The sequence below is a fragment of the Theropithecus gelada genome, chromosome 5, assembly GCF_003255815.1.
Source record: "Theropithecus gelada isolate Dixy chromosome 5, Tgel_1.0, whole genome shotgun sequence".
In the NCBI taxonomy this organism is placed as follows: Eukaryota; Metazoa; Chordata; class Mammalia; order Primates; family Cercopithecidae; genus Theropithecus; species Theropithecus gelada.
In genome coordinates this window covers 147,561,254-147,579,697 of record NC_037672.1, presented here as the reverse complement: position 1 = coordinate 147,579,697, position 18,444 = coordinate 147,561,254, and the positions used below count along the sequence as shown (strand labels likewise).

Below are 18,444 nucleotides of genomic sequence, written 5' to 3'. Positions count from 1 at the left end.
AATAGTCATTGACTAGTCTTTAAATACATAAATGAATAAATAAATAAATCCAATAGTCAAGTCTCAATTTTCTTCTTACTTGACTTTTGGGTACCATTTGATATGGTTGATTACTATTTTCTCCTTGACACATTTTTTTTCATTTGGTTTCTTGGACACTGTATTTTTCTTGGTTTTTTCTTACCTCTAATATGAGATGAGTGAAGAGGTTTTCCTCTTACTACTGGCCTCTCTTCAGAATTCCTTGCTGGTTCTTCCTCGTCTTTTCAATCTCTTTATTGTTGGGCTGGTGCAGGCCTTATTCTTTGTACTTTTACTTTTCCATTTTCTTCTCCAGCTTTGGTCACTTACTTGAAAGTCTGAGCCAGTCTACACCTATATTATTTAAACACTATTCATCAATGTCTCTCAAATTACATATCCTGTCAGGTTCTTTCCTTTGAACTCCACACTCTTATATTCAGTTATTTACTGAGTATCTCAGCTTGGGTATCTGTATTGATTTGGGCAGTGGTAACTGCTTTAGTGGATAGATTCCAAATCCCAGTTTTGGTGTCTGACCATAATAGAACATAATTTCTGTTTCATATAAATTTTATAACATATTTCTGGTGGATAATTTCCTTCATCTTATAGCTGCATTATCCTTGGTTCTTGGCTTCCAAGAGTGCCACATTCATCTGCATCAAAACAGTGGAAGGTGGTAGAGCATGGCCAGTTGTATGTGGAAAGTTTTATTGGCCGGATTTGGAAGTTTGCCTCAATCACTTCTGCTTGCAGGTCACTGGCTACAACTCAGTCATATGGTCACACTTAATTGCAAAGGAGATTGGGAAATATGGTCTAGTTGTATGCCCAAGAAGAAGATGAAAAGGGATTTGGTGAATAGTTAACCCTTTTCTCCCCAGATTTCTAATAGGCATCCCGAATAAAACATGTTTAAAACCAAATTTTAGGCTTTCTTTATTAAAACCTGGTCCTCTCACATTCTCTTTAATCTCAGTGTCAGTTCTATTCTTTTATTTTCTCAGATCAAAATACTTGTAATATCATTGCTTCCTCTCCTCTCACATCCCATATATGATTTGTTAGCTTATTCTTTTGACTGAACCGTCAATATATATCCATAATTCAGTGACTTTTTATGACTTCCACTGCTGCTATTTGTTCCCAGACATCATCTTCTCTCTCCTGGATTATTGTAAAAGCCTATAAACTGGACAGCCTTTCCACTCACAGCCAGGCTTTTGCAGGAGCTAGAGTGATCACGTTAAACCATGTTAAACCATGTCAGGTCTCAGTTCTTTGCTTATAATCTTCTAATGTCTTGTTCCACAGAGAATACAAGTCAAATTCTTGTTATAACATGAAGACTTAAATGATTTGGCCCTCTTAGAAACTGTTTGATTTCTACTGATTTCTACTTAATTCTGTTACTCTTTATATATCCAAAATAGCCTCCTACGTTCCATCGTTTCACCAAGTGTGTCTACCTGAGGGACTTTGTATTACTGTTTTCCCTGCTGGGAATCCTTTTCCTTTAAGATATCTGCATAACCGACACCTTCACCTCCTTCAAGTCTTTGCTCAAAGGTTGCTTTCAGAAAATTATTTCTAAGCATCTTACTTGAGATGTTAACATGTCCCCTATTACCTTCCTTGTATTTTCTGTCCCTTTTTTCTGTTTTCTTTTTGGTACCTGTTGTCATCTGTCGCAGATATGGCCAGCTGATCACCATAGCTTCATGCCTCTTTCTATAGTTTAAAGTTTTGCTGGGAAATGGCTACCCAGCCAGGAAACACATTTCTTTTACAGTATTACAAGACTCAGGGAGATGAGTGGAATGTGAGTAGATTACATGTATGTCCTTTCTGTGCTGAGGTGATAGATCATCTGTTAGACCTTTCCTATGTTCTTTTTTCATCTCTACTCTTAGCTTTAGTACTTTGATCTCTCCAATTCTAGGTCTACTTTTTCCATGTAACGTTTAATTAACTTTGTACATCACATGGTTTGGAAATTATTTTGTTGTGAACAAAATGGCTGTATGCTTGAGCTTTTCTTTCATGCCCTTATTCATTTACATTTATTGCTCACCTTGTATCGTAGACAATTTTAGGCAAATTTCAATAATATCTTGATAGGATAAACCTGAAAAATTGAAATTTAAAAAGTAGTATTGAAGACCCTCATTACATATTGTTTATTCCAATAACTTTCTTACTTTTTTTCCACTTTCTTGTGTCCTCATTTAAGACATTTCTTCCCTATAGTCTAATGTTTCTATTTTTCTGCAGTCATAATACCTGCTTAAAACACTTCGATATCTCCCCATTGCTATAAGGTAAAACTCAAGCTCCTTAACATGACATGGTCATACCTAAGCTGAGGTAAGAGAGTTGAATTGTCAGGTGTAGGAGTAGCCAATTGAAGTAAGAAGCCGAAAATGAAAGGGTAAGCCTTTAATCATTTACTATGATGATATTAGCAAGAGTCTAAAGCCAAAGGAAGGGGTTGATTCCCCATTCTATTTCCCCCCATAGAATGGCATGCTTTTCAAGGGTTAGTGTGGATCTGTGCAGATGTGAGAGTCATCTTATTGTTGAAGGAACTTGAAACTAAAGACTCTGGTAGTTTTATGGACCATGAGGTCAGAGGAAGGGCTAGCGGGGTGGTCTTGGAACAGGCTGAATCAGAGTAGGGAATACTGTCTTCAGAGTTTCCCCTTCCTCTCCGAGTAAGGAGTTCTAGGAAGAGATGCCTGGAGAGGATCTTAGGCCAAGGTTTCAGATACAGACATAAGAATGAAGTCATCAGGGCTAGGAATGTAAATGTGCAAAGAGCATAACTGGCCAGAGAGGCCTAAGACCTTAGCTGCAACTCCCTCTAGAGATGCGAAGCATTTGCTGTACATCAAGTCTGATGTGGGGAGTATAGCTTTTCTCCATGAGGCCTGCCGGGTAAAGGCTTTGTAACTGCCCATGGTAAGGCCTGAAAAAAATCACACATAGGTTTTAAACCAGGAGCCAGACTCCTAAAATGATTCTTCATGATCTGGCCCCTGCCCTCTATAGCCTCTTATTTGGGCACTTCTTGCTTTATGCCTCTCCAAAAATTCTGGAAACATTTAAGTTTAGCTTATACCCAGTTGTTTCTTACTTGTTTTGCTTTGCTAATGCTATTCCCTGAGAAAGAATGATTTTCCTTTTCTTACTCTCCTGGTTAACATCTGTTAACTCTTTGACTCAATTTGTGTATTACTGTCTCCTAAGAAGCCTTCTATTACTTTACATAATGCCCTTCCACTGTGTCCCTAAGGTACCTTTTGCATATATTGTAATTATCTCTTCATATATCTGTTTCTCTTATTGGATTTTGAGATCCTGGAGGATAATGACTTTCTATCACCAAATGACTGAATCTCCCATCTTTACTCATTGTTGGTATTCAGTATGTGTTTTTTATTAAATGAACAAGTGAGTAAATGAGTGAAATATAAACTTATTAGTTTTTCATTCCTGTTTTTTTATGTTATGGCTCTAACTTATCTTTCATATTTCATTTCCTATTGGACCAGCTAAATGAGACTGCTTCCAATTTTCAGACCTCTGTACTTTTACTTAAGATCTCTTAAAAGCCTAAAATGTCATCATCTTCTTTGTGTATCAATTGAAAATTGGCCTCTTCTTAAGGATATTTCTCAAAAATCTCTTGCTCCTTAAAGCTTCTTGATCCCTTTAAAACAAATGTGATTACTCTTTTCTTTGCCTTTCCATAGCATTGGGTTTTTACTTTTCTTATGGTGTGGATTTTATGTCATATAATTTTTTGTTTGCTTATTTTATCCCATTTATTAGATTTTAAGTGCCTTGAGATTAGAGACTTGTGTTTTCTTCATATGAGTACTTCTTAAGGCACCTCAACCAGTTCTTTCCAGATGGTAGCAGGTACTCAGAAAATATTTGTAAATGAATATAATTAAGCCAAAGTAGAGATGGTCATTGAGAACCAGAAGAAATGAAATGTAGCAAAGAAAGAGAGGAAAATAAATCACTTTAGAATGTGAATAATTGCTTCAAAATTGAGAAGTACTAGAAAGTATCCAGGAGATGACAGCAACTATTCAGAGAACTGGCTTCCAACTGTCTTAAAAACCTGGAAATGTAACATAATAAGCCTTGTTTTCCCCAGTGGATAAAGAGCACATACCTTTTGCTAATGCTTTAATTTATCCAGGTTGCAAAGCACAGTGTATATATATATATATGTTTTTTTCCTTTATGTTAGTTAAAATCAGTTATTTACTCTCAGTATTTTCCCGAGAGTTTTGGTTTAAAGAGAGGAAGTGATGGATTATGCTGGTTTTTTTTTTCATGTAAACTTTTTAAAATTATTTATTTAAAGATCAAAATGTTATACTATGGAGGGTTTTTTTTGTTTGTTTTGGTTTTTTTTTTTTTTTTTTTTTTTTTGCTCTTTTCTTGTCTTCCTATTACTTTCAAAGTATCTTAAGAAAAACAACAACAAACGTGATATAGGACTTGACTTCGAGAGAAATACAGCCTGGGCAACAGGGTGAAACCCCATCTCTACAAAAAATGCAAAAATTCCCCTGACATGGTGGCATGTGCCTGTAGTCCCAGCTACTCAGGAGGCTGAGGTGGGAGGATCACCTGAGCCTGCGATGTTGAAGTTGCAGTGAACTATGACTGTGCCACTGCACCCCAGCCTGGGCAACAGAGTGAGGCCTTGTCTTAGAGAGAGAGAAAGAGAGATAGAGAGCGTGTAGAAATAAAGGTTCTGTATGCCAAAGCAGTGGTTCTTGGATATGAGATTGTTTCATGTAGATGCTTATGTAGTTCTTCCAAATTTGGGGCAAGTGATGGGGTTACTAAAAATATTTCTAATATTAATATCTTCCAGGCTACTTACTTACAAATGCTGACCTGGCACTACACAGTACTTAGTTATACTTATCCATTGAAAAGCGATAAAGCTTTGTAACTCCTTACCCTTAGTCTAATAGCCTTGCTATTTGAATTTTGGGTGTTGCTAATGCTGGAAAAATTATGAGTTTTCTAGTTATTCTTTATTGAAATGTGTGTTGATAGGTTTTCATATAATTTATAAAAATGTTTTGGTTATAGTTAAATCGTCACTTTATGAAAGAGATATTTAAACTCATACCAATATAATGAACTGTCATAAGAAGTATATTAATGAACCTAATATGAATGTCTTAGCCAAAGTAGCCTGGAAAAATTTTGGTAATGGATAGTTCTAGATGGGAGGGTCTAACGCTATTTCTTAGTAACTGAATCACTCACCTTCTGGGCCTCAATTCTTCAACCATTAAATAGGTGTTATATCTCTAATTTATATGGTTGTTTTGAGAATTAAATGAGATCACATGTAAAATACGTAATAGTATGCCTAATACATTATTGGCAGTCAGTAAATTTTAGTTCCCATCCTCTTTCCAGGAGCGTAATGTAATATACTTCTTAAAAGAGTGAGGTCCTGTCTCCCTAAGCCTTCAGATGGTTTCTGTGTATAGATTGTTCAGTCCCATGATTATTTACAACAATCTTCTCCTCCCTATCCTCATCTCCTGGCTAGTGATCCTATCACTTTTGAAGACTGAAGGAAGTCTTCAAGTACAGTATAATCCTCCATTCTTTTATTCTAGGTGTGTTTTAGTACAAGTTGAAAACATAATAGCAGTAAATAAGAGGACTGGATATATTGATTAAACAGAATTACTGATTGTTTCATTGGAAAATCAAATTTACACTGCATCATAAGCCAGTTATATTGATTAGTTATCATCAATATAAGTAGCTTGGGATGCAGGATAAATTTGATTTCCCAATGAGTCAATGTCTATAAAGCCTATGTTATTTATTTTATTGAAGTCCAGAAAGATCATGGATTTATCACCGATAGTCATCCCAGGGATTCTTACTAGCCTACTCATTTTCCTTAACTTCCCTTATTTTGGTCTGCCAACCAAATCAGTCCTAAATCTTGAATGAGTCAGGTCAACTGCTTTTTGTGTGTGTGTGTGTGTGTGTGTGTGTGTGTGTGTGTGTGTGTGTGTGTGATGGAGTCTCACCCTGTCACCCAGACTGGAGTGCAATAATGCGATCTCAGCTCACTGCAACCTCTGCCTCCCGGGTTCAAGCGATTCTCCTGCCTCAGCCTCCCGAGTAGCTGGGATTACAGGCACACACCACCACGCCCAGATAATTTTTTGTATCTTTAGTAGAGACCGGGTTTTGCCATGTTGGCCAGGATGGTCTCGAACTCCTGACCTCATGATCCACCTGCCTCGGCCTCCCAAAGTGCTGGGTAATATTATAAGTGTGAGCCACCATGCCTGGCCTCAGCTGCTATTTTTACTCTTTCTCCCAGGCTACTAAGTATGGTCAGAGTCGGGGTATAGGAAAATCACACAATTCTGCAGATTGATGCTACATTACCTCAGTGGTTTCCAAACTCAGCTGGACCTTCATAAGCTATTTAATCATCGTTAAACTTTTCCTTTGTCAGCTTTCTTTTGTATTCCCCAAGGCACCTCTTCTAATTTTACCCCTCTATTCTTTTCTTCAGTCAAAAATATGCTACTTAGTAGAAAAAATAGAAATAATCAGGTCAAAATCTGGCCTTTAGTTTTTTTTCTCTTCAGCCCTGAATTTATTAAAGTACAGAGTCTTACATCCTTGGATTTTTGCCACAGAGAAAGAGATGACCTTGGTTACTTCCAAGTTCATCATGTTATCTTTTTATGGAATCATACTTCTTCTGTCTTTCTCAAACCCTGCTCCTGCTACCCACCTCCTACCCCCAATGCCATCTTCAGTTTCTTTGAATTCTTTGGACCTCATCTTTTCCATCTGCAAACATGCTTAAGTCTGTTCTTTACCTTCTTTAAACTACCATCCTAGCTCTCTAATTCGTTTCATGGTCAAAATTTTTGAAGAGGAAATCAATATTAACTGTTGCCACCAAAGCATGAGTCTGCTTTTCCTTCCAACCAGTGTAATCAAATTGCTCACAGCATCACCAGTAATCCATGTATCTGTTAGATGGTTTCAAAGGCGAGTAATAAGAAACCTTGCATCACGTGAACTTCTTCACTTAAACAGATTATGAAGAAGTATAATATCTCTTATAAGTAGAAGTACAGGTATGTATAGGCTTTGGGGCACACTTCTAGCTCCATATTCCTGCAACTCTTTCTGTTCTCTGTCCCTGGATGTGTAAACTATTTCCAATCTGGCTTCTCTCATGGATGCGTTTTGACTGCCAGCAACTGGGTCTACACGTTTCATTGCTTCAGACCATCAGGAAAAAGAAAGAACTCTTGTCTCAACCACTGAATAGAAGGTTTCTATTTCATATTGGTGAAAAATGGTTGCTAGGCAGAATTTATGCAGTGAGCCTCTCAAAACTGGATTCCTGAACCAGTAACTGCTGAGAATGACAGGATTTATCATAATTTGGTCAGCTTTCCATAAGTCAGAGAAACATTTAAAAAGCGATAGATATCTAAACAAAATTGTAATCCAGTTATTAGGAAAGAGGAGAGAAGTGAATGCTAGATAGTTAACCAAGTACTTCCGTTTTCTTATTGTAAAACCCAAAGATCCCCACAAAATGGAAACAACTCAAGTTTTCATCAATACATGAATGGATAATCAAAATGCAGCATATCAACACAATGAAATATGATTCAGCAATAAAAAGAATGAACTACTAATAAGTGCTACAACATAGATGAACCTCAAAAACATGCTGAGTGAAAGAAGCCAGTCACACAATTCTACATATTATATGGATTCCATTCATATAAAATGTCCAGAATAGGTAAATATGTAGAGAAAGAAAGTAGGCTAATCATTGCCAGGAGCTGGGAGGAAGGGAAAATGCGGAATGACTGGTAATGGGTATGGGGTTTCATTTTGGGGTGATAAAAATGTTTTCAAATTAGATTATGGTGATGATTGTACAACTGCATAAATATACTAAAAACCATTGAATTGTACATTTTAAACAGGTGAGGATTATGGTATATACATTATATGTCATAAAGCTGTTAAAAACACAAAACATGAACAAAGGCTTCTCTTCATTTTTCATCCTTTTGGGCATATTTAAGCAGAATTAAATAATGGTACCCACTCACTGCTTTGAAACATCTTTGTTCATTTGTCTTTGGCACTGTTCTATTTTGGTTCGTCCATTGTCTTACTGATTGTAAGGCACTGTTACTTACTTCTCTGTTTCTTTTACTGATCCTTTTCTCTTCTGCAATATTCATCCCTATCTTTCTCCTGTCCTTTCAATAGACTCTTCTCTTAGTCTAGCACAATACCTGGGCTTACAATAAACACTCATACATTTTTGTTAAATGAATACTAAATCTGCTGACTCCTAAGGTTAATCAATCTCCCTATTTTCTTGTATATTTTTTGAGACAGGATCTCACTCTGTCACCTGTGCTGGAGTGCAGTGGACGATTTCGGCTCACTGCAACCTCAACCTCTTGGACTCGGAAGATGCCTCCCACCTCTGCTTCCCAAGTAGCTGGGACTACAGGCATGCACCACCACACCTGGCTAATTTTTGTATCTTGTTTTTTTTTTCTCTTCCTGAGATGGAGTCTTTCTCTGTCACCCAGGCTGGAATGCAGTGGTGCGATCTTAGCTCACTGTGACCTCTGCCTCTCAGGTTCAAGCAATTCTCCTGCCTCAGCCTCCCAAGTAGCTGAGATTACAGGCACATGCCACCATGCCTGGCTAATTTTTGTATTTTTAGTAGAGATGGGGTTTCACCATGTTGGCCAGGCTGGTCTTGAACTCCTGACCTTATGATTTGCCTGCCTCAACCTCCCAAAGTGCTGCGATTACAGGCGTGAGCCACCGTGTCTGCCTAATTTTTGTATCTTTTGTAGAGAGAGGGTTTTGCCATGTTGGCCAGGCTGGTCTTGAACTCTAGGGCTCAAGTGATCCACCTGTCTCAGCCTCCCAAAGTGCTAGGATTACAGGCATGAGCCACCATGCCTGGTCAATCTCCCTATTTTAAATCTCTAGCACAGGCCTCTTGTCTTTCAAGTTCTAGTGTTATATTACTTAGCTGTTAGAAATACCTGCCTGGATGTTATTAGGCATCTAGGATGTGATTATTTTTCCCAGTCAGGCCTGTTTAACACATATTTATTTTTAATTAACATCTTTATCTTCTAACTTCCATCTTGTTACAACCCTTGATTTCATTCTCATTATCTTTTTCCTCATCTTCCATATTTGAATATCATGTGAAGTCTTATCTATTCTACCTCAGATATGTCTGTCAAGCCTTCACTTTTAGGGTCCGTCCTAACTGCCTTAATCCAGACATTCTGTATGTTGCCGCCATGTGCATATAAATAAGCCTGATCATATTAAACCTCTGTTGTGAAAGCCTGATGCTGTCTCTGTAGACTAGGATGTAAAGGTAGTTACTTTAGTTAACTATACAAGGCCTTTTGAAATCTGGTTTTAAACCTGTTTTTCACCTTGACTTTTGCCATCCTGAGACTCTCTAGCTGTGATTTCTTACCAAAACTTCCTTAAATTACAGTGCCCTTTTACGTTTCCATGCCTTTATCCATGCTATTTCTTGGCTTGTAGTGCCTTTTCCATTTTGTTCAGCAGACTCCTATTTATCATTTAAGTTTCTGTTTAGAAGTCATTGGTTTACTCTTTTATCAATTATTTATTAAGTGACTGTTTTGTAAAAGTTACTGTGCTTGGTCAGTGAATTACGCATAAACTCTTGTCTTCATGGAACTTACAAAATAGATCCTCATTTAAATCTTAATGAAATCCTCAGTCCTCTCAGGCAGGGTTAATTAGTACTTTGATCATAGCTATAATAGTAACGAATAAGATGTTCAAGAGGAAATGCTATGTAGTGAAAAGCTCATTGGCTTAGACATCAGTAGACTTTATTATTTACTACCAATGGGTAAAACTTACTTTCATCTCCTTTAAAATGAGAATAGCAGTATTTAATCATGGCAGGGTTGTTGAGGCTTGGCGGTACTGTATATAACAGAGAAGAGTGTGTAGAACAGAGTAACCTAAAGTAATATAGTCTATTTTAACTTGTTATTTTTTATATTGCATGATTTCCTTGTCCCCATTGTCCTATGTGGGCTGAGCCCAGCATCATTCATTTGTGTATACCACAATTTGGTACAAATTGTGGCACTCAACAAGTGTTTGGTGAATTTTTTTACATTAGGTATTTGGGGACAGTGTAATAGATTTGTCTAAATAGTGAGACTGAGGTGAGCTTTAAGGCTTCTGGTTCTTTTGTTAGAGCTTTAACTGGTAGTATAACACCAGATTTGGATAGTCTCATAACTTTACTCAATCCCTGGTAAAAATTCTAAGTGACGAAAGAAATGGTCCACAGGCTAACAACAGACAGGAAAAGCTCGGGATCATTTCTTGAATAATTAACTTGGTTGCAAAATTATATTTTTGCAAAATATCCAAACTAATAATTAATTGAAGATGGGTATCTAGATGGCTTAAAAAAAAATACAGACATACATTGAATAGTGACATGCAGAAATTCCTAACTACGTAAAATTTGATTTTACGTAATTAAATAAAATATAGATACTCCAGCGTCTCATTGTAACATAAAATGTTCATGTCAGGCCTCAATAAAGAAAGAATTCTGCTTTAGTATATGTCTTCTCTGCTAGAATCCACACAATTGAAGGGTTTGTTTTTGTTTTTGTGTGTCCTTTTCATTAAGACAACATAATGCATAGATCAACTGCACTTAATTTATAATTGGTACTTTGTAAACAGATTTTAGTTAATTTTCTTTTTATCTTCATGAAGGCACCATAGATTTCAGTTTGTGAGATAAAGCATTGTCTTATATTGTATGAGACCCTATAGTACCTGAACATTATTTCATCAAGATTTATACAGAATGTGAAACCTTTCTAGAACTTAAGTGCTTTTATCTTCAAGCTGACAGTGCACTGAAAATGTTTACTGCTTTTTAGGGGTTACCATTTATTTAAGTTGTAACTAACGTCTACCATGAATTTTTAATCTAAAAATATGGAAATAGAAGCTAGTCAGATATAGGAGTTTAAAAATACAGGCAGTGTGAAAATTTAAGAACAAAATACGAAGTGCTAAAATTTTCTAGGATTTGGAACTTTAGCTAGAAGAATTTATTACTGACTTCTGTTGAGGTTATCCAGATTTATCAGGTATTGCCAAAGGAAAGTGGGCCAGATTGAAAATGGGAAAATCTTCTAATATGATTGTGTTTTGACAGGTTTTCTGTTTAAAACTCATATACTTTTATTGACTTATATTTAAGTTACATTAAAATGACACTAAAACCAGTGAGATGATAGACATGCATACATTTGACTAATTAGATAATAGGTGCCAGTTCATTTAGGTTGTAGAATAATTGGGATACTTACATAGCTACCACTGATTTCAATAATTAACATTGTTCTGGAAACTACCGTGCTTTAATACAGCAATGTCCAGAAAGTTAACAACTTTTATATAGCGACGCAAACGTAATGGCTTTAGTTAAATAAATGTTAATATTTCTCTTATGTACTTAATTATTTTAGTCTTTTTATTGAATTTTGCTTGTGTTTTGACAACCAAGCATCTTCGTAATATGACCACTTTTTCCTACGTCAGGGAAATACTGACTGTGAAACTGCCACTGATAGTGTCTGAAGGGCTTTGTTCTGTTTCCTGTTCCCAAGTTTAGATTTAACTTTGGGATTCCAGAGAAAGAAAGGAGCCTGAGCATTGAACTGTGGGGCAGGGGAGCTGGGGGATATGTGGGTAAAGTGAGTGTTCTCCTAGCACTTGGGCGGTGGCATTTAGTAATGTACAATGAGCGTTGCGTAACTCCAGGGCATGTTATTTACAAAAATTTTGATGTGAAAAGTGCCCCCTGGAGTTGTGCACCTTAATAGCCATGTTGTAGAGCTCTGTTCTGTTACACATACTTTTCTGAATTCTTATTATTTGTTTTTGCATCTGCCTTTTCCATGAGATCGGGGACAACATTGTAATAATCCTTGTATTCCCACAGCTGGCTCAGGTAAATAATAAATAATTGTTATTAGAAAATATATTGGTATTTTATTAGAATATTTGGCCATTCATACCATGTTAACTGACTAATTGGGTTTCAAAAGATCTAAACTTTACAGTTACTTTTTTTTTTGGAGATAGGCTCTCCTTTTGTCAGCCAGACTGGAGTTCAGTGTCGTCATCATAGCTCACAGCAACCTCCAACTTCTGGGCTCAAGAAATCTTCCCACCTTAGCCTCCCAAGAAGCTAGAACTACAAGCATGCACCACCATACCTGTCTAATTTTTTTTTTTTTTTTTTTTGGGAGCAGAGTCTTCCTATGTTGCCCAGGCTGGTCTCGAACTCCTGGCCTCAAGCAATTTTCCTTCCTTAGCCTCCCTGTGTTCTAGGATTACAGGCATTAGCCACACTGCCCAGCCTAAAATTCTTACAATTAACATGAGAAAAATAATAATCAGATTTCTATAGTTGTATCATTTAACTATTAGAGGAAAAATGTGAATCGTACCTTAGTTGTTGATTTTGTTTTAATACTTCTACCTCTTCCAGGTGATTCTCATTTGTTTAATTCTTATTCATTTGTTCTACCTGATCAAATCAGCAACCATAATGGGCCTAGGAAATAGAAAAAATAGCCTATCTATTGATGTTTGAGTTATATTTCTTTCTAAAAATTTAATAATCTATCAAATTCTGTTCTTGTAGAACATAAAACATATATTCTATGTATTAAAATGGCATTGCCAGCCAAGCTCAGTGACTTGTACCTGTAATCCCATATACTCAGGTGGCTCAAGGAGGAGGATCATTTGAGGCCAAGAGTTCGAAACCAGCCTGGGCAACATAGCAAGATCCCATCTGTAAGAAAATTCAAAAGAAATAGCCAGATATGGTGGTGTGCATCTGTAGTCTCAGTTACTGGGGAGGATGAGGCAGGAGGCTCTTTTGAGCCCAGGAGTTAGAGGCTGCAGTGAGCTTTGTTCTGTTCCCTGATTGGGCCACTGCATTCCAGCATGGGTGACAGAGACTCTACCATCTCAAAAAAACAAAAACAAAAACAAAAAAAACAGCCTGTGACATTGCTTTATATTATTTTATGTAGATTATAGTGATGTATTAAAGGTGTGTGTATACAAACACATAACATGAAAGTTTTTTAAAAAGTAGAAACATAATTAGATGATGTATACTTAGAAAAGTCCAATAGACTTACCTGGTAATTTTAACTTCAGTCTCTGAAATTAGACTAAAGAACGAAAAAACTAAATTAAAAAAAATTTAGAAAGATTATAGTATTTAACTTGAGTGCCATTCATAACTTTTTAAAGACTTATGTTCTACCAGTCAAAGACTTTAGTACCTGGAGATTGTGTCCTAAGAGGAGCCCTAAGTAGGGCATCTTTATAGAGAAGGTCTTATGTCTTCTGAAGGAAATAGTATTTCCAGATCTAAAACTTAGGCTGACCTCTTTACTTTGAATATTTTGAGGATCTTAGTGGAAATGGATATGAGTGAAGTTTGTGAAACGGCATTGTGTAGTATTAATGTAACTTTTGGGGATAGATACAGGTATATAAAGGTATAGGTATATAATGTGATCTAGATATGTACTTATAAGGTCCCAGAATAAGTGATTTCTCATCTTATCCATGCTTATATTTGGTCAACAATCTGTTTCTGAATACATGAAGTCTTTTAAATTTTGCTGGTCATACCATGGTGATAACTATAAAAATGTATAACCTTTTAATTACTTTATAACCTTTTGGGAAGAGGGTTGGATTACTATGTTATCAATAAATTTGCCAATTTTGTATCCTCTTTCCCCTAGATGAGGCTTTTGAGGAAGTGACGGGGTAGGGAACAGTATTTCTTAAATGAAAGTGAAGAAAGTAAGTTGAAGACCAAAACCTGCACATTCTCGTTTATAATACTGTTTTAAAAATGACAAAGTCTGCCTCATTTTTTTGTGTATGCGGTAGAGCGTTATACTGAGAGTACATGTTGTTGGAGGGAGCAGACTTAGGGAAACAAAACATTGTACTTTAGACCCAGATTTGTTACTATGTAAATGGCTTTAAACATGCTAGTAATGAACCTCATCTCAAATAAGCGGGTGTGTGGCCTTTTCTCCAAAAACATGTATTACCTTCACCATCTGAAATTGGATGATAAATGCTGTTTTCTCAAATGAGACTAATAGCTAACTGTTTGATTATAAGTACATTACATGAGAGCTTTGTATCCTATATCACCTGGAGCAGTGCTTTATATGAAGAGACTCTCAAAAAATATATTGAAATTGTTGGTGTTTTGAAATCATTTTTATAATTCTTTCTAGATCTGTGATCTGAACTAAGTGATATTTGCTTTGTCTTCAGATTGTTTTTAGTTGTGTTGTAACTGGATTGTGTTGGAAAAAGTAGTCCTTAAGTGACATAGCTTCAGGAGATTGTAAATATTAACATGCTGAGGTATTACAGAGTCTTTTATTCTATTTGGACCTTTTTTAAGTATTTTAAAAAATGATTGATAGAATAGGCTGGGTACGGTGCCTCATGCCTGTAATCCTAACACTTTGGTAGGCCAAGGTGGGTGGATCATGAGGTCAGGAGATTGACACCATCCTGGCTAACACGGTGAAACTGTCTCTACTAAAAACACAAAAAATTAGCTGGGCGTGATGGCAGGCGCCTGTAGTCCCAGCTACTCCGAAGGCTGAGGCAGGAGAATGGTGTGAACCCGGCAGGTGGAGCTTGCAGTGAGTCGAGATTGCGCCACCGCACTCCAGCCTGAGTGACAGAGTGAGACTCCGTCTCAAAAAACAAACAAACAAAAAAAAAAAAAAGAAAAAAATTGATAGAATATATTTGAAGACAGTATGTATGTGTGCATACATATATATATAGTTAGCAGAAATGAAACTTAACTTTCATTTCTATTATGTGAACAAATTCTCACTTCCCTGATGTATTGGTATTTTTGTTTTAGCCAAACGTCACCATTTTGACCATTGTTTGTTAGTGTCAAGGTATAAAAATAAATATTATTGTTTTTCTCTTCCTAATTTTGGTTATTTTTCCTATAGATATTATCTTTGAGTTACTTGATAATTTGTGAATAATTTTATAATTCCTCTGGTTTTTCTGCTGTGTGATAAAAGTTATTGTGCATAAGCTTAATAGCCACTGAATTTGACTTCACTATGGTGCATTATAGGAGAATCTATTGTTACCTAATTTAGTCATAATTTTATCATAGCAGCTTAACATCTCTTATAATTTTAATTGTTACCAAGAAGAATGACATCATTTAATTTGACTCAAAATGTAGAAGGATGGATGAATGACAAATTAATAATTTACTACCTTTGCATAATACTGAAGCATAGCGTATTAGAAGGATTGATGGCAGAAAAGGTTAACAAATTTGAACAGCTTTCATTAGCTTTACATCGTCATATGTTTGTGGTGCTGACTGAAATAGGCTTTGTAGGAGATCTCAGTCTAGGGAACTAATTACTTGTGCCGATTGCCGCACTGATGAATAGAACCTCATTGTATCATTCCCCTGAAGACGAGGAGCAGCCAGTGATTCACGACTGCATCCTGGCTGATATTTGATAATAATTTTCACAGATAAATGTAGGTAGGCAGAATGATGAAGTGCCTATCCAAGCTCCATGACTATCAAAGCCCTACACATAGCCATCTGTGTACTGCGTTTTTCCTTCTCACCTAAGGAGAATTTCATTTTATTAATTGAATTAAAACAACTGTTGTCTTTTGATTGTGTGTATATTCTGTGGTTATTTATTTATTTTTTAATAACATCGTGGTTTTATTTCAAATTTAGACAGAATAATGAAGAAATATATAATAATAGCTTTTTAATTTTTCCTTTTTGAGAACTGTGATTCTTATACTTTTTTTGTATTACATTTTGATTACATTATATCTCCTTCTCCTGACCAAAATCAACCAAGGAAATATTTGACGTTCTTATCCCTTCAGCATTTTCAGAGATCAGTCTCTACTGTTTTAAAAAAATTTTCTTTAAATAATGTACTGTTTATTTATGCTTTTTATTAATACAAGATGCTTTTTAATTGATAAAAGTATTTATTTAAAAACCTATTTTGAATTTTTAAAGATAACATCTTTAAAACATCAAATAAAGGTAACTTTTACTTGGGTATTTTGGGACTGTCAGTTGATCAAGACTACTAATTTGTCAAAGCTGACAGATACAATTTTATTAGCTCATGAAATATAAGTAAGATTGTATTTTGTATTAGTCATTCCTGAAGAAGTTTTGATTATGAATAATTTTTTAATTTCATTATTGAAACTTACAGGTGTTCAGGCTGTATATCTTTATTGAATTAATATATTCTACAGAGATTTTTTCTTACTATAACTGAAAAACCTTCAGTATTTTCATTATAAAATATTTTTCCAGCATGCTAGATCATGATTAGTTAACAAGAGAGAAAGCTGACATTTATATATTGCCATATAAAATGTCTATGTAATAGGGAAAAATATAGAATTTGAAATGAGCAAACCTTTTTTTAAAAAATACATTTCCAAAAGTATGCTTTTGATATAGCAATTATTGCACATCATATAGCATGTAGTTTTTAATTAAATATAAAAACAGAGTACATAAAACAGAAATCCAATCTGATTTGCTTGAAAATAGATTGCTATTTCACTCTACAGGAATGGTTTATTTAAAAACAGTAAATGGAAAAGAAATGCATTTTCTTGTGTTGTTCTAAGCCTCAGGGGCTAAATGTAATGAATATTTTAAGAGATTATTTTAATTAAATTCCTGCACATCTAAACAGAGTAATATTTTATTATCACATACATAACCATGTAACTGAGATATTCATTAAAGTTAACACTTTCCGGACCAAGAATTCATGGTATGATTTACTGACCTTGTGCAAAAAGGCACAAATTAGGAAGAAAAATGAAGGGGGACGGACTTTGATTAATATAGGTAATGCTATACCATATTTATAATAGCCTTTTCCCTATTCTGGTTTATAAATGCAGCTACAGAGAAAGGTGCCCTGCTGAGGCTGAAATGAGGCTGAAATCAGAGCACATGCCACTAGAGTGTGGGGAAACTGATCACACTGTCAGCAATTCATTTCAAAATGATATATTTAGTGCTCATTTCACCTTCCAAGAAAAGGAAAAGGAGTTCCTTAGACTAGAAGGTGATATTGTTATTTTCAAGGACATACCTAAGTTAAAGATTGCAGAAAGGGGAGTGTGAGATGGAGGGAGAATTAAGTGGAAGGAGAGGGAAAAAAAGGCAGAGCAAACAAGGAGAGCTTTATGCAGAAATTCAGTGCTACCACGCTGTTTGATAATTGCTAACATATGTGGCTTCTCTGTTTCATTGTAGTCGTCCTCGTGAGTTCTGGCGCCTTGACTACTGGGAAGATGACTTGCGGCGCCGGCGACGATTTGTGCGTAACCCTCTAGGATCGACACATCCTGAAGCGACACTAAAAACAGCCGTGGAACATGGTCAGTGTGTAAACCATTCCTTGCCAATAGCAGCAGGTACAGGACTTGGTAATGAAGAGCATAACTTCATTATTACAAGGCACTGTAAAATGGTCCAACACCACATTTCATGGTTATTCATACCAGAAAGAGAAGTTAAATTATAGTTACTATAGAGTCCTATTAAATTATGGTATCGGGTATATTTATTTATTATGTTACACATACAAAACTTACTTAACATAGACCCTTTGTTTCAGAGTACAAAGATTAAATATGTCTCCTTTTAAGCGACACATTCAGCTTTGAGTAAACGAATCCAGGAGGCATGCCTTAAATCCATGAATATCAGGGAGACAGCATTTTCAAACCAGATAAGTTTCCAGGTTCTGTTGTGTATACATGGTTTTCCCCCAGTCGTGGTATTTTAGCATGAGATCATGAAGTGAAAGATAATAATAAATGTCCAAGTGCCTAGATACTTTCTGAGCCCTGATATGTAGATGGTTATGATAGATGGCTCATGGAAAAATAGAATAAACATTATATTTATATGTTCCTATTCTGTATTATTTTGTTATCAGAGCTTAACAAAACATTTTTCCTTTTTTGTTACAATGCATATGACTATGATTCAGTTTAGGTAAAAGTCTGATAAGTAAATTGGAAAAAGTGAAAAGGTCCTTTGGATTTGATAGTATATATTTTTATCATAAAATTTCACTTATTTTATGATTTTTGAAAGTCAATTAAGATATATTGGTTAAG

General features: G+C 35.7%; 1 protein-coding gene across 2 annotated transcripts in view; it reads left to right on the top strand.

Moving 5' to 3' along the window:
- The window catches only part of LRBA (LPS responsive beige-like anchor protein), a 756,763-nt gene that overhangs the window by 412,628 nt on the left and 325,691 nt on the right, over positions 1 to 18,444 (top strand). For both annotated transcript variants that reach the window (XM_025385122.1, XM_025385123.1), the window contains one exon: positions 17,573 to 17,697. In XM_025385122.1, the coding sequence (XP_025240907.1) occupies positions 17,573 to 17,697 (125 nt within the window). The remainder of the gene's footprint in view (positions 1 to 17,572; positions 17,698 to 18,444) is intronic.